At 30.7% G+C, this 14,945-nt stretch overlaps 1 protein-coding gene across 1 annotated transcript in view; it reads left to right on the plus strand.

The window, feature by feature from the left end:
- Positions 1-14,945, plus strand: part of LOC124363476 — a 72,694-nt gene that overhangs the window by 12,910 nt on the left and 44,839 nt on the right. The window contains exons 7-11 of the mRNA XM_046818723.1: positions 4,519-4,662; positions 5,979-6,096; positions 6,808-6,992; positions 8,804-8,905; positions 9,111-9,434. Of these exons, the coding sequence (XP_046674679.1) occupies positions 4,519-4,662; positions 5,979-6,096; positions 6,808-6,992; positions 8,804-8,905; positions 9,111-9,434 (873 nt within the window). The remainder of the gene's footprint in view (positions 1-4,518; positions 4,663-5,978; positions 6,097-6,807; positions 6,993-8,803; positions 8,906-9,110; positions 9,435-14,945) is intronic.

Here is a 14,945-nt window from a genome sequence, read left to right on the forward strand (position 1 = left end):
ATAATTTTTTTGGAGGTTAGATAAAAACTGTTGCTTCGAGTGACCGTGGCTGATTTCAGTTTTAATGCTGTATATTTTAATAGCTATTTAAGTGATGTAGATAGTGACTTTAGTCAAAAGAGTATGAACCTTGTTTTTTCGACCACTCAAAGCAGAACAGAACAAATGGCCTTGACTTCAGTGATCATCAAAAATTTCACTCCCATTGTTCCTATTAGAAGACGTGTAGAACGTGCCCTGGATCTATAAAACTGAATATAGGGTAATAGTTGAGATTGATTTAAATTAAAATACCGACTTCAGTAATGCTAGGATATTTCGCCCTATTGCCACTCAGTTTTGTCCAGGTACTGTGTATCAGAAATAAAAACAGTTAAAAATATGAAATTATAATATTTTCTAATATCATATTTATCTTAAATTGACGTAAATAATAGTTAATTTATCTCGTAAATATTTCGAGCGATATCGTTATCCATGATGGTAACTAGAGAATATCAGAATAAATGGATTTGTAAAGAGATTTAATATGTGACGTATTAATACATATAATTTATTTATACAGTAAAAATTAAAAAATAGTAGAGGGGAGTGTTTTTTACAAGAATTTATTTCCGAGCACTCTTGCATTGTAGTTCCTGACCTAACTTACAGTTATGAAACCTAACTTAATGAATAAAAATGTAATGTAGCAAAATAAAGAAAGATTTTAACTGCAAACTTATATTTTGCTTGAACCTTAATTTCCACATAGACTTCAATTCTATGTTGGTGCATGCCCAAATACCAAAATTGACTGAGCGTCAATGCAGCCTATCACTGAGTAGGCAACAAAAATTGTATTTGGTATTCCAGGCGATGTTTCGTATATATTCTGTCCGCAGGATGAAAAGAAGTATAGATTTTAAAATTTGTAAGTAACCTTAGCAAAGCCTGCTGCGCGAAACGTGGCTTGTGTACTTCCTGGAGAAATTGATATATACACCTAATGAAAAATGATGTAATGAAAAAGTATGGTTCTAGCATGTAAAACGTATAATATTTTATTTCAATAGTATTCCCATTGCTTTGTCAAAGGTAGTACTAAACGTAGTATCTTTTTCATACTATTTTTACAGATACCGAGTGTTATTTATTAATTATACTTTATAATTCTTAACTGTAACTTAGCCTATTACAGAAAGATTGCGTTTGCTCCTAGTATTCCTATATAGTTTATTCATTGGCCGTCGCAAAGAACGTCGTTTCAAAATCAGAGACACCGAACCACAAGATAAAGTGTAATCTTTGTAAGTAATTATTCTCATTATCTCATCAGGTGCACAATTGAGTGCACTAATGTTTCAGACAAGATGGAGCAAACCGAGTTCTCTACGCTATTTCCCATTGAATGTACCCTTCTATAGCTGCGTTATATTTAGGGGTGATAACTTAAGAAGCCAACCACTCAGTATTTAGGTTGACAATAGTTCAGAATTGTTAGATTCCCTCCTCATAGATTCCATTCCAGATCCCTTTTTATACAATCAGCGCAGTATCATTACAAAATGGACACTTGTTATTTACGCAGTGAAATAATCTTTTGATACAAAAGCCAAACTGATTCAGATCAAACTGTGCCTCTTCTGGATTACTTAAACTGCAATTAAAAGTAACTTTCTAACTGTAGTTAATGGTTACAAAATATTCTTTTTATACAAACAAAGCCTTCGTTTTAAAATAACTGTTTAATGTTTCACAGTAAAATTGTTCAAACGTGGGAACGGTTTTACCTCTTGAGGAAACCACATGTGGTTGATAATTTTGTTCCCAAATTAAATCATCAATGCATTTATAAGAAGACCAGATTTTGTCACTCCAGTTTTGACAAGTGCAACGTGGAACATATTATTTAGTTCACCATGACAATTGTACTAATATTTTGTGCTGTCGTTTTTCTACTCGAGGCGAAGGCTTTTATTCTCAACCAAGATAAAATAGGTAAGTGTCAATAACTTACTAAAATGAAATATAAAAATAGTAAAATATTATACTCACGTCTAACTTAAATGTTTTAAGTTTATGCGTTAGTAGTTTATGCATTGTTCTGTTTTTAACAATTAATTATAATATCCAAACCATTTATGTAATATTTATGATGATGTGCTTTTGATGGGAAAGTCCTTGAAGTTTTCTGAAGATATCGTTAGCAAAAAAGATTATCCTTTTCAAGATGATGCATTCGTCGTAAACCACCAACGGCAGAAGACTCAACAGATCTATTCTACTTTATTCTAAACGTCAGACAATGATCCCTTTATAGATGAGTACATGAAACGATACTCCACCACAGAATTCTCACTGGCTGTACATGATGTAAAAATTTTCCTAAAGATTATGAGACTGTTTAAATATTTCGCCTAACTCTCGGAGTAAGGATGAAATTGCTAAGAACTACCCCACCGTTGAGACTGCATCCGTTAATCCTTCAATGGATTATGATAATGAAAGTGATATTGTAATAGGTAAAAATGCATTTCATATAGTGAAAGTTCCCAAAACAATTTAAATTTCATCAACATACAATCCAAAAATTTAAAGAGTAATTTTTCCGAAGAAAGCAATAAATTGTCAGCTAAGCTTGTTTTTTGTGAAATTACAATATTAATTAAATTGAAAGGATAAAACTTACTAAATGATATTTTTATTAGAAATTATCTTATTAGTGGTATGTGATGATACAAAGATGTGTTTTTATAGTCAAGATTCCGAAACAATTTACATTGAACCAGCACACAATCTACAAATCGAAAGAGAGGAATATTTTCAAAAAGATAAATACATTTTCAGCTAAGCTACTTTTGATGATGTAAAATAAGGATTGCATTGAAAGGATAAAACTAACTAAAACAATATTTTGATCAGAATATATCTCATTAGCCTAACACACTTAACCAAAACGTACTTAAAAGTCCAATCGTCCAATACCGACTATTTGGCTGATAATGATGACTTTCAGTCTAAATATTTCAATGAATGACAATAATATAACTATTATTTATGGATTTTTTATTGAGTCCTACCAAAATAAGTGAAGCTGACAATTATTAATATCTATCTTTATTAGAGAAAATATCTCCAAATATTTTACTAATACTGCAACTCATAATTCTGTTTATAAAACAATTAGTTAAGGCACTATTAATAGTACTACCAGAGTTATTATATCATTGAAAATTTTTGTTCAAAAGATTAGGATTGAGTTTGGGATCTAATTTTTTTTTGTATTATTTCCATATAGTTATAGTTGCTAGCAACAACTTAAATGTAATGGTTAAATATTAACAAACAATACAGTAATAAAAAAATTATATCTTACATAGAATTAAAATATATTATTAGAATACAAAATAATTACAAGGCAATATGTGTACAACAGTTGTGATAAATACATCTGCAAAATATTGATTTGGACTGATTCCAGCTGAGTTCTTTTTGATTAAAAGTAATTCGGTTAGATAAAAGGGAAAATTGGTAAATGTATATATATATACAAAAATTGGTAAATGTATATATATATATATATATATACATATACCAATTTTCCCTTTTATCTAACCGAATTACTTTTAATCAAAAAGAACTCAGCTGGAATCAGTCCAAATCAATATTTTGCAGATGTATTTATCACAACTGTTGTACACATATTGCCTTGTAATTATTTTGTATTCTAATAATATATTTTAATTCTATGTAAGATATATATAATCGGTTTCACAGCGTATGTGGTCGCCTTCCGATTCCCAACTTCCACGAATTGGTAAATACGATCAATTATAATTATGTGATCTATAAAGAACTCTAAAGAGAGAAGCCACTTATTATCTATTTCAAAGAAAAGTATGGAACACAATAGTATAAATATAAGATTTATTTGTAAAATAAATGTTATTACTGGACTTATTGATCATCTGATTTGTAATAGCTTTTTGTCAATATTTACAATATTCTTCGAATTTGGTTTTCTCTATACTAGAACACTACATATTAAGAGGATATGTGTAAGCTCAGTAAATTAATGTCTTAGATTGAAAGAAGTCAAAACTAACTAATATCATATTAAATTAGATATTTAAATACATGTCTTAAGTACATGTGGTTATGTAAGATTTAATTACTAAATACTTTTCGTTGTGTATTTATATTTATATTAGTCATAGAATACAGTTTAATTTGGCACAGCCATGTCGTGCAATAATTTAGTTAAATCCAGGATATAGCGAAATAAGATAAAGGAGTAATTTGTATTTGTTTTGTAATGGTATGGATGTAATAGTTAGTTTCTGTTCTTTCTACACCCTGGTCTCTTGGATGGATTCTTACTTTCATTCGCTAATCTTTATTAAATAGAATGCTATAAACTCTAACCAACTACAAATGATCATTGGAATTAAATTTAAATTAACCCAAAAACGCAAATCTCTATAAATACTGGAACGAAAAGTTATTATTTTATTATGTTCTGTTGCTGATCTACAGATCTGGCGATGCACAAGAACTGGCCGCTGGTGTATCACGACGAGAACTGTGGCCGCAGCAAACTGCCACTGGCTTCCAAGTCTATTGGTGGCCACAATGCCGGCATGGGGGAATACCCGTGGATGGCACGTCTTGTCTTCAGATGTAAGATATCCCATATTGCAGATCATATTATTTGTTATTAGTATAATTTTTATAATAACAATGGAATTTTAAATCTGTTATTACACTGTCTTCACAAAGAAAATGAAAAAATTGAATTTGAGAAAGAGTATGTTATGTATATTAACAATGTTAATTTTAATCTCAAGTAAAAGAGCTAGTCTCTGGCACCAGCAAAACCTTTAGCTCTGGGTGTCATAGTATTCTACTTACGGTACTGAATTTTATATTATTTTTCAGGTTGATAATTATATTAATTATATTAGAATTTAATTAATTTAATTTATTATTTAATTATATTAAGAACCCTTCACTCCTAGACGACGAGGTTTTGCCAAGGTGATCGTGTACGGGAAAAAACACTACAAACTTCAAGACTATACTTTTCAGACTCTCTCTGAAGCTCAAAATTCGTTTTTCCTCATATGGTTGGATTGATTATCTTGACTGGTTGAACTGGTTATAATAATTGGTTATAATAATTCTCTACCTTTTAGAGAAATATACTACCTCATTACAAACCTCACTAACAATATACACTCATAACAATATTATTTGCATCCCCTACCATTCTAGTATAATAAGTAGTATCATGGGTTGTTGGACATAAGAATAATTTCTAAAAACAATTTTTATAATAGTCAACCACATATTTGTAGCTCAGATGTACAAATTTTCCTTTAGATTACGATTATAAATTATAAAAATCCTGTTCTTTGACATATAGGTTATTCACATTAGTATTGCAGGGATATAGATAGAATTACCATGTTGAACCTTTATTAAAGTTTGAGTAAACATATGTTGTATAGTGACTATCTGATAAATAAATCGTGGTTTTTATTCAAACTTTAGCTGAAAACTACGCTTTACATCGTGCGAACTTCTTGTCCAACAGGAAAGCTGAAAAAAAATTAAATTTATTTCGATTTCTCATATTTGGGAAAAATAATTAAGGCGTATGTCCTTAATTAAGGGTATCCCACAACTTGGTTTCTTATAGGCTGTTTTTGAGTCAAAAGAAACACAAGAATTAAAATATATAAACAATTTCAGGTTAATATGTAAACAGAAGTTCTTTCTCTATTTATCCGTAAAACGTTTATTGGAGATACAAATGTTCTTTAAATTCTGAATTATATGGATTTCTGTTGCCATAAACACACTAACAACTTTTTAGGCGGAGAGGAAACTGTGACTCTTTCCATCTCAATTTACTCTTCCACAGATCCATGTATAGTGTTTTTAGCTGTAACTTTATTAATATATGTATATATTTAAAATATTAATGTTGCTAGCTTCTAGAGACGATTCCGAGACTGGAAGCTGTGGTGGATCCCTGATAAACAAACGCTACATCCTCACAGCGGCTCACTGCTGCCTTGATGACCCTAAAAATGCACTCGGAGCAGTATTGTGAGTTTTTTTTGTATAACACACAAATTTCTATTACTAGTTAAAACTATAATAGCAGGACTCTATTATTGGTTAAAATATCATTTACATTTTCCAGTGTGTAATTTTTCCGTTCTAAAACAAGTCCTTTTTATTAGTGTACAATGTATCACTTTTTATCATAATGCACAAATAACAGCTGTATGCTTATTGTTATGTTGATACTTAATTTGATCCAAAAAACGATTTCTTTTGTTGCACTATTATAACAGAGATCTATAAAGCAGCAATCATTGGTATTTTTTAGTACAAATAATAAAAAAAAACAGTTTTTTTGTACGCCAACCATTTTTAGTTATTATGTAATATAAATCTTATATATAACAAGGAGGTTTTAATTTTTCTTCCGTATGAGTCTACCTTGGCGCTTTATCGCAAAATACGACTGCACATCACAAAGAAGCACTTATGGTACTCGTGTAAAAACGTTACGATTGTTTTTTTACTGCTGCCGTTTGAAATTGTATAATCATAAGGATTTTATTTTATATACCTCTCTGTTTATAATATATTTGCACAGTATAAGTATAATATACTTGAAATTGTGTAAGTTTTTAATTGTATATATCTCTCTGTTTCTGTTACAAAATAGTTTAGACTATCTTTCCACAGTCTATATAAAACTAAAATTTTTACTGCTCTTATGAGAATGGTTTTCTTTATTCACTCCAGGGCATACGTTACATTGGGAGAATATGATGTTCATCATATAAGAGACTGCTACAGAGGAGACTGCGCACCTCGCGTCTTGGAAGTTGAAATTGAAAATGTAATGAAACATCCTCTTTACCAGAAAAAGAACCCTTTTGCAAATGATATTTGTTTAATTCGACTCATCCATGACGTCGAGTTTACTGGTAATACATAGTATAATCCCTTCAATATGTAGCATACAGATAGTTTGAATATACAATATTTACGATGTTTATCTAAGAATAGACCCATTTTTGTTCGTTTATATATATTTTATGAAATATATTTTTGAAATATATTATATGCCATAAATTTGTACTCTTATAGAGTTTGTTAAATTTTGTCTTCTCATACGAAATTACTCTATAGATTAAACAGAAAATAAGTTATTTGTTTATATATTGGAAATTGGCCGACGGCTCCTGCACTATTTTCTTGCATGTACTGTATTACTAGATAGCCCAACCAAAATTGTCATGTAGAATAAAAAACGTAGCTGTTGGAAAAACATAATCTGTGAATGATCTCTTCACATATTCCCAATATTGACCGTAGAATGTCCTATTGTCTATCCAACTGGTGAACGCAGAATATTGTCAAAAAATGTAGTAAATTACAGTAGAAATGTTTGAATCCATTTTTGGTGGTAAAAATTCTTTTCAATCGGTTTGTTACTTCCATCTCAATATAATAATGAATAAACAAATACGAAATTCAATATATTTGTAATTCAATATATATATATATATATATATATATATATATCCTGTATATATACAGTTACATATGTCGTATACAATTAACGAAAACTACCACTAATTATCGTAGTAGAATAAATTTCGAAACAAAGATTTTCGAATTTGAATTATTTTTCCGTGATAATCTTCATTTTTCCAATTGGTTTTTTTTCAGCATGCATGCTTTAAAATTGTTCTAGTAAATCATGCTCGTAAAATCGCTTGTGCCAGGCACATGTCTCTTAAAACTCTTTTAATTGTAGTCACCTTTAAAGCCATTCCATATTTAATGATATTATGGAGTTCAACTTATGTGATCTTGGATAGATATGGGTTTTCCGTGTGACTACTTGCCCCCCCCCCCCCCCCCCCCCCCCCCGATGACAATGACTCATGGGTTTGAACTGTGTTCATCTATCTCTGATTTCACCTACAAATGTGCCTATATACATTGTGTCGAACCTGCGGCAGACTTTTGGGAGGATGAGACATCTCACCCGTGTCACGTGACAGGCGAAGACTTCATTTCTCTATACAACCCTTTACTCTGTATGAACACTTTTCCTTCCTATCTAAATTTGTTCATTTTTGTTTAAATGTAAATTAAACTACTCAACCTTATTGGTCATTGGTCTTCCGAGCATGATTTAACACTCCACTTTTATTAATTAGTCTCACATTTATCAGTTACAGTCTTAAATTCATACGAAATCCCCCTTTAATAACGATAAGGAGGGTTTTCTCGATTAAAAATATTCCGGAAAGCTTCCTAAATTTTCTTTCTATACCACTTTAATCTTACTGGTAAGAAATTTTTATCCTTTTTCAAGAGTTGGATCTGTAAAAATATAATTGCTTTTTGAATTAATTAAGAATAATTTTAGTTTGACACTATAATTAACAAATATTTTCACATGTCAGGTGTTATAAAATATTTAATAGTATTTGCCTCTATTTACCACAAATAAAACTAAATTATCAAAAGTAGGAGATAAACTTATTATTTATACACTTTTAATCGTGGTTCAAATCATTTAAATCTAAAAATATTGGATTTAAAAAATAAGTCTTTTTGTTTTTATCTTAATAAACCCCACACTTCCACGTATAATTATAAAGAAATAACTAGACTTAGAATAACTAAAAAAAAATAAAACAATAAGACAAAGAATTAAAATATTGATAAAATTGCGTTTAGTATATTGCAATCCTATTTATAAATGATTATCTGATTGCAGATTATATACAGCCAGTTTGTCTTCCCTCTGCAATAGACAACGATGAGAAGAACTTATATTATCTGAACATGACAGTGGCAGGATGGGGGACCATGGAAAATTGTGAGTATTATACGTATTAATAAATATTAAAGTTGCATTTTTAGCGTATTGCGATGGTAAATAATAATTTAATTGCGAATTTTTTCTTCAATTTCTTATATTTTAAACATACTTTTGCTAAGCATTCTATTTTGTATATATAGTTTTTAAAGTGAATGTGTAATATATACATAATGACTACAATTTATTATTTGATGCCATACAGTCCCCCAAACCAGACATCCACATGCACTCCAAGATGTCGACGCTGTCGTCATGCCTACGGAGTTCTGTGACGTCCAACTAGGAATGCAATTTGACTGGGAGAGTCAGATCTGCGCAGGGGCGAGTGAGGCCAGCATTAGCCCTTGCCCGGGGGACTCGGGGGGTCCTCTCATGTACTACAACACCACAGGAGGCTCGGGCAGATATGTGGTCATGGGTATCGTCTCTGGCGGCTACCCTTGTGTGTACAGCAACCGCGAGGCCCATCCTGGCATCTACTCTAGAGTGTCCACCGCTATGCCTTGGATCTTAAACAGCATCCACTGATGATTTCATAAATTCGCATAATGGATTTTTAATTTTAATTTGTATAAATTTTGTGTTCAGCTTTTAAGGTTTTTGGTTTATATGTCACATATAATATTGAAGGTATATTTCTGTTCAATTCTACAAAAAGTGTGTTAATTTTATAAAAGAAGTAAAACAAATAAATATATGGTAATTTATGATTTTTCTTATATATAACCAATAAAAAAGTGATAGTACTTAATTTCACGCTAGAGATAATCAAAACCCATTTCTTTGTATTCACAACGACCAATTCTTAAACTTTAAATTGCATGCTCAGTATTTATACAAAAATAAGTACTTTTGGAATTGAAATACAAATTTTGTTACAATCTGTCTTATTTTGTTATTATTTTTTTGTTATATTTACGTTATGTAGTAAATTATTTTGCATAATTGGCTTCACATAATTTATTTGTATAGTTTACATACTAGACTATTGAATACTCATTTGGGGTGCATCGCTTAATTAAGTGAAACTATATTCATAGCTCAGAAAGTTGTTATAAGAGCCTGCAAGAAGGATTATAAGAAAAATCTATATAATAAGTTACCTGTACAATTGAAACTCGTCAAAGACAAACAGTTCTCTAAAATTTTATAAATTGAGAAATTTACTACTGCATCAATAAATTCTTCAATGACAACCATGATCTCCGAAGTTTTATTATTTTATATTTAATTACTTATAGTTGCTTACGCCAATACACCACAATACCACAAAATGTATGTTTTCAGATGTTTTGTTGAATAAAATTATTATTAATATTAAAATATGTGTATGTATACAATTATATAAAATATCATAAACGTGTAAGTCTTTATATGTCAATAAATGCCTTCAATTTTGGATTCAAACATTTATTTTATTCACTGGGAAAGGGAAAAGAAAAGGAATGATAAAAGTAGTCGTTTAATAATAATGCCTTGATGAAATTCTTAAAAGGTTTTCGTCATTATAATTCTTCTAATTACACATTATATTATAAAACATAAGTTGAAAGTAGGATAGATTTAAAACTGTATGCAAGTGGTATGCCTTGTTTTTTTGGAAAATATATTATGAATAATATATTTCTCGATATACATTCTTTAATCATGCTTACAAAATTAAAGTTGGCAAATACCATACAGTAGCTGTAAATAAAGATGACGACAAAATTAATGAATATTCGTAACTCAGTTTAATTTGATAGTATTTTGGAGATCGGATAAAACTTGTTGTTTCGGATGACGCTTCCGAAGGCCATAACAACATAGTGTAAGATCACAAAAGTGACCGTGGCTGAGTCCAGTTTTAATACTGGATATATTAATATTTATTTAAGAGATGTAGATTGGGTCTTTAGTCGAAAGAGTATTAAACTTGTGTTCCGTCACTCCAAGTAGCTGGTAGTACAAATTTTTACAAATGACCTTGACTTCAGAGATATCATCCAAAATTTCATTATAAATGTTCCTATTAAAAAACCGTGAAGAATTTGACATCGACTAATAAAACTGAATAGATCGTAATAATTAAGATTTATTTTTAAATTAAATACAGACCTTAGTAATGCTAGGATATTTGCTGTTTTGCCACTCGGTTCTTTCCAAGTACTGTATATTTTTGGTGGTTGTCGAAATTGAAGGGAGTCAAAAGTGTTTAAAAAAATGAAATTATAATTTTTTTTAATCGTATTTATCTTACAGTGGCGTAAATAGTTGTTTCACCGCTAAAATAAACTCGTAAAGACGCCTAAAGTAGAGATTTTGAGCATTTCGTTACTCAATATGGTAACGACACGATTTATAAGAATAAATGGATTAAAAAAATTTTATATGTAACATATTAATACATATAATTTATTCATACTGTAATAAGGAATGAAAATAATAGAGGGGATAGTTAATGATAAAAGTTAATGACAAGAATTTATTTCAGCGCAATCCTGCGTTGTAGTGCCCCACCTAGCTCACCGCCGTTATGAAACCTAACTAAATGAATAAAAATGTAAATGTATCATATAGCAAAATAAAGACAGATTTCGTCTGTAAACTTTATACTTTGGATGATCCTTAATTTCTACACAGAAATGAATTCTATGATGGTACATGTCGAACTACCAAATTTGGCTGAGCGTCAATGAAGCCTACCACTGAGTAGGTGAAAAAAATTATATTTTGATTATATTGTCAATTTCTCCAATAATCTAAATATAATTTTTTCACCTACTCAGTGATAGGCTTCATTGACGCTCAGCCAAATTTGGTAGTTGGACATGCACCATCATTGAAATACAATAATATAGCAACTAAACTTTACGAGCGAATTTTGCGTTTAGGTATATATATATATTGTATATATAATACATGTATATACAGGGTGATTCATGAAGTTCTCCCCCCCACTTCTACAGCACATTGTACTAGTAAAAATAATGAAAAAATGATATATAAACATAGTTCCGAAAACTCTTCGTTAGCGAGTTACAGCTAGCGAAAGATTTCGCCTAAATTCCTGGGTAAAGAGTAAAATAAAGTCATACTGAACTTTTGGAAAGGTTAATTTAAGTAAGAAATATCGTGGATTCTTATGTGTTTTTACCTGATAAAAGCTAATAAAATAGGTTCCAGAACTGTGCCTGTAGTAGTTTTTGAGGGATTCTGGGTTAAATGCATAAAATTGGGGCACGAAACAATGTTTTTTTAAGTTTGATGTACAATAACTTTGTTAAATTGGTAATAAATACATAAAATTGAAAATTGATATAATCAAAGTCTAAAATAAAACAGAAATAAGTACCAAAAAAAAATCGATTTTATTCAGTATAATACATTACTAGCTGTAAAGAAATACCGTACGGTATTTAGTTAAAATAAAACAAAAACAAAATGTTTGTTCCTTAATGATGAGATGAATTGAGAAAACAAGATTAACTGGTAAATAAATTTGTTTGTAAATAAAAATATCATGTTTTATTACGTTGTTTTTTTTTAAAATAAAAATTTACATCAAATGTTTCGATAATAAATGAAGCAAACATTTTCCCCATTATTTTTTACTAATCATCGAAATGCAGTTTTTTTTTTTATTAATTTCTAAGTTGGTAAACGCACGAATAACAGCTGATCAACAATGGTATTCGGTTACGTTAGAAACTGTGTATTTAGTGGTGTTTTGCAAGCTACAGCAGGAGATCGGGTTCTGTGAATCGTGTTATTAAATGCAATTTTTCTGTGAGTTATAATTCGATTGTTTATTCAGCGAAAAAATGCCTTACTTATTTACATCAGAGGAATACGCTGATATGGTTTTTATTTTGGGTTACTGTAATGGTAATGCTAGAGCTGCCTGTAGAAGAATATGAACTACGTTACCCTAATAGGAGGATTCCAGATACCAAAACAATTTCAGGAACTTTTCGTAACTCTTCGGGAAACAGGATCACTACCAAGTACTAGAACCAATTATGAACGAGCTGTCCAACTTGATGATGATATTGTTATTAATGCTGTTCATCGCAGTCCAGGTGTAAGTACACGACGTATTTCTAGGCGGATAGAAGTTTTCGCAGTCAACGGTGTGGAGGTCACTTAATCGAAACAAATTTTATCCGTTTCATAAACAAAAGGTTCAACATCTACAGCTAGGGGATGGTCCGCTTCGCTTGGAGTTTTTGCAACTTTTTTGAATATTAATAATCAACTCTACAAGCGTATTTTGTTTAAGGATGAGGCAAAATTCACTCGGGATGGTGTCAATAACTTGCACAATGAACACTCATGGGCAGAAGAAAATCCACACGAGGTAGTGGAACAGAACTTTCAACACCGATTTAGCGTCAATGTCTGGTGTGGCCTTTTGCACAATCGGCTGATTGGACCTTTCATATTACCTGGACGCCTAAATGCTGAGTTCTATTTGCATTTCCCTTCAAGAATAGTTGCCGCAGCTGTTAGAGAATGTTCCTTTACATCTCAGACAAAATTTGTACTTCCAGCATGACGGAGCACCTCCCCAAATTTCACGTGCCGTTTCTACTTACTTAAATCATTAATTTCCTGGACACTGGATTGGTCGTGGAGGGCCTCACCCTGGCCACCAAGATCACCAGATCTATCTCCATTGGATTATTGCATCTGGGATGGATGAAAGACATTGTATACAAGACAAAAGTGAATTCTCGTGATGAATTAATTGCCCGTAATATGGATTCGGCTGTGCAGATACAGGGAAGTCCTAAAAAATTAAGAAACGCAACAAAAGCAATACACAAACGTGCTGCAAAATGTATTGATAATGATGGCCTCATTTTCGAACATCTATTATAAAAAGGTGCGTACGGTTGGCCCAACCTGATTAATTTTGCTTAAAACTAGTAATGTATTATACTGAAATAAAATCGATTTTTTGGTACTTATTTCAGTTTTATTTTAGACTTTGATTATATCAATTTTCTCAGAATTAAATTCTTTACAATTAATTGTTTGTTGATTTTATGTATTTATTACCAATTTAACAAAGTTATTGTACATCAAACTTAAAAAAAAAACATTGTTTCGTGCCCCAATTTTTTGAATTTAAACCCTGAATCCCTCAAAAACTACTACAGTTACAGTTCTGAAACCTATTTTATTAGCTTTATTAGGTAAAAAATCATAAGAATCCACGATATTTCTTACTTCATTAACCTTTTCAAAAGTTCAGTATGGCTTTATTTTACTCTTTACCCAGGAATTTAGGCGAAATCTTTCGCTAGCTGTAACTCGCTAACGAAGCGTTTTCGGACCTATGTTTATATAACATTTTTCATTATTTTTACTAGTACAATGTGCTGTAGAAGTGGGGGGAGAACTTCATGAATCACCCTGTATACCTAACACAAAATTCGCTCGAAAAGCCTAGTTGCTATATTATTGTATTTCAATAGTGCCCCTATTGTCTTTGTCAAACAGATACAAACGTAGTAACCTTTCATGACGTCTTTGTACAGATACTGGACAAGCGTGTTATGTATTTATTATAATTTATAACGCTTAATTGTAATTCCGCCTATTACAGAAAGATTTACAGTATTCCAATATAATTTATTCATTTACCATAATAGGACGGTTTCAAAACAAGTTTTTGTTAGATTTCACTGGTTGAAAGTATACGGTACTTCATTGGTTTTGGGGTTATATTCAATTCATAAAAGAAACTGATATTTACCTACTATAATACAAAATACCAACCCTTAAAACAGAATGTTTTCGATGCAAATTACGCGAAATTTAAACTTTTGAAGAGTTTCTAGGATATACGTAAGTTTAGAGATTCATGTCAACATATAAATCTAGAAAATATATTTTGTGTTCGCTTTCTACTTTCATGTTCTAATCTGTAATTTATGATTCTCAAATGTAGGAAATATGACTAATAAGTTTTATTTATATACTACTAATTATAATACTAGACGGCAACGGAGAAGCCCAAAACGAACTCTTTGCATCGTTTCGACATCAG

This window comes from Homalodisca vitripennis, chromosome 5, assembly GCF_021130785.1.
Source record: "Homalodisca vitripennis isolate AUS2020 chromosome 5, UT_GWSS_2.1, whole genome shotgun sequence".
Taxonomy (NCBI): Eukaryota; Metazoa; Arthropoda; class Insecta; order Hemiptera; family Cicadellidae; genus Homalodisca; species Homalodisca vitripennis.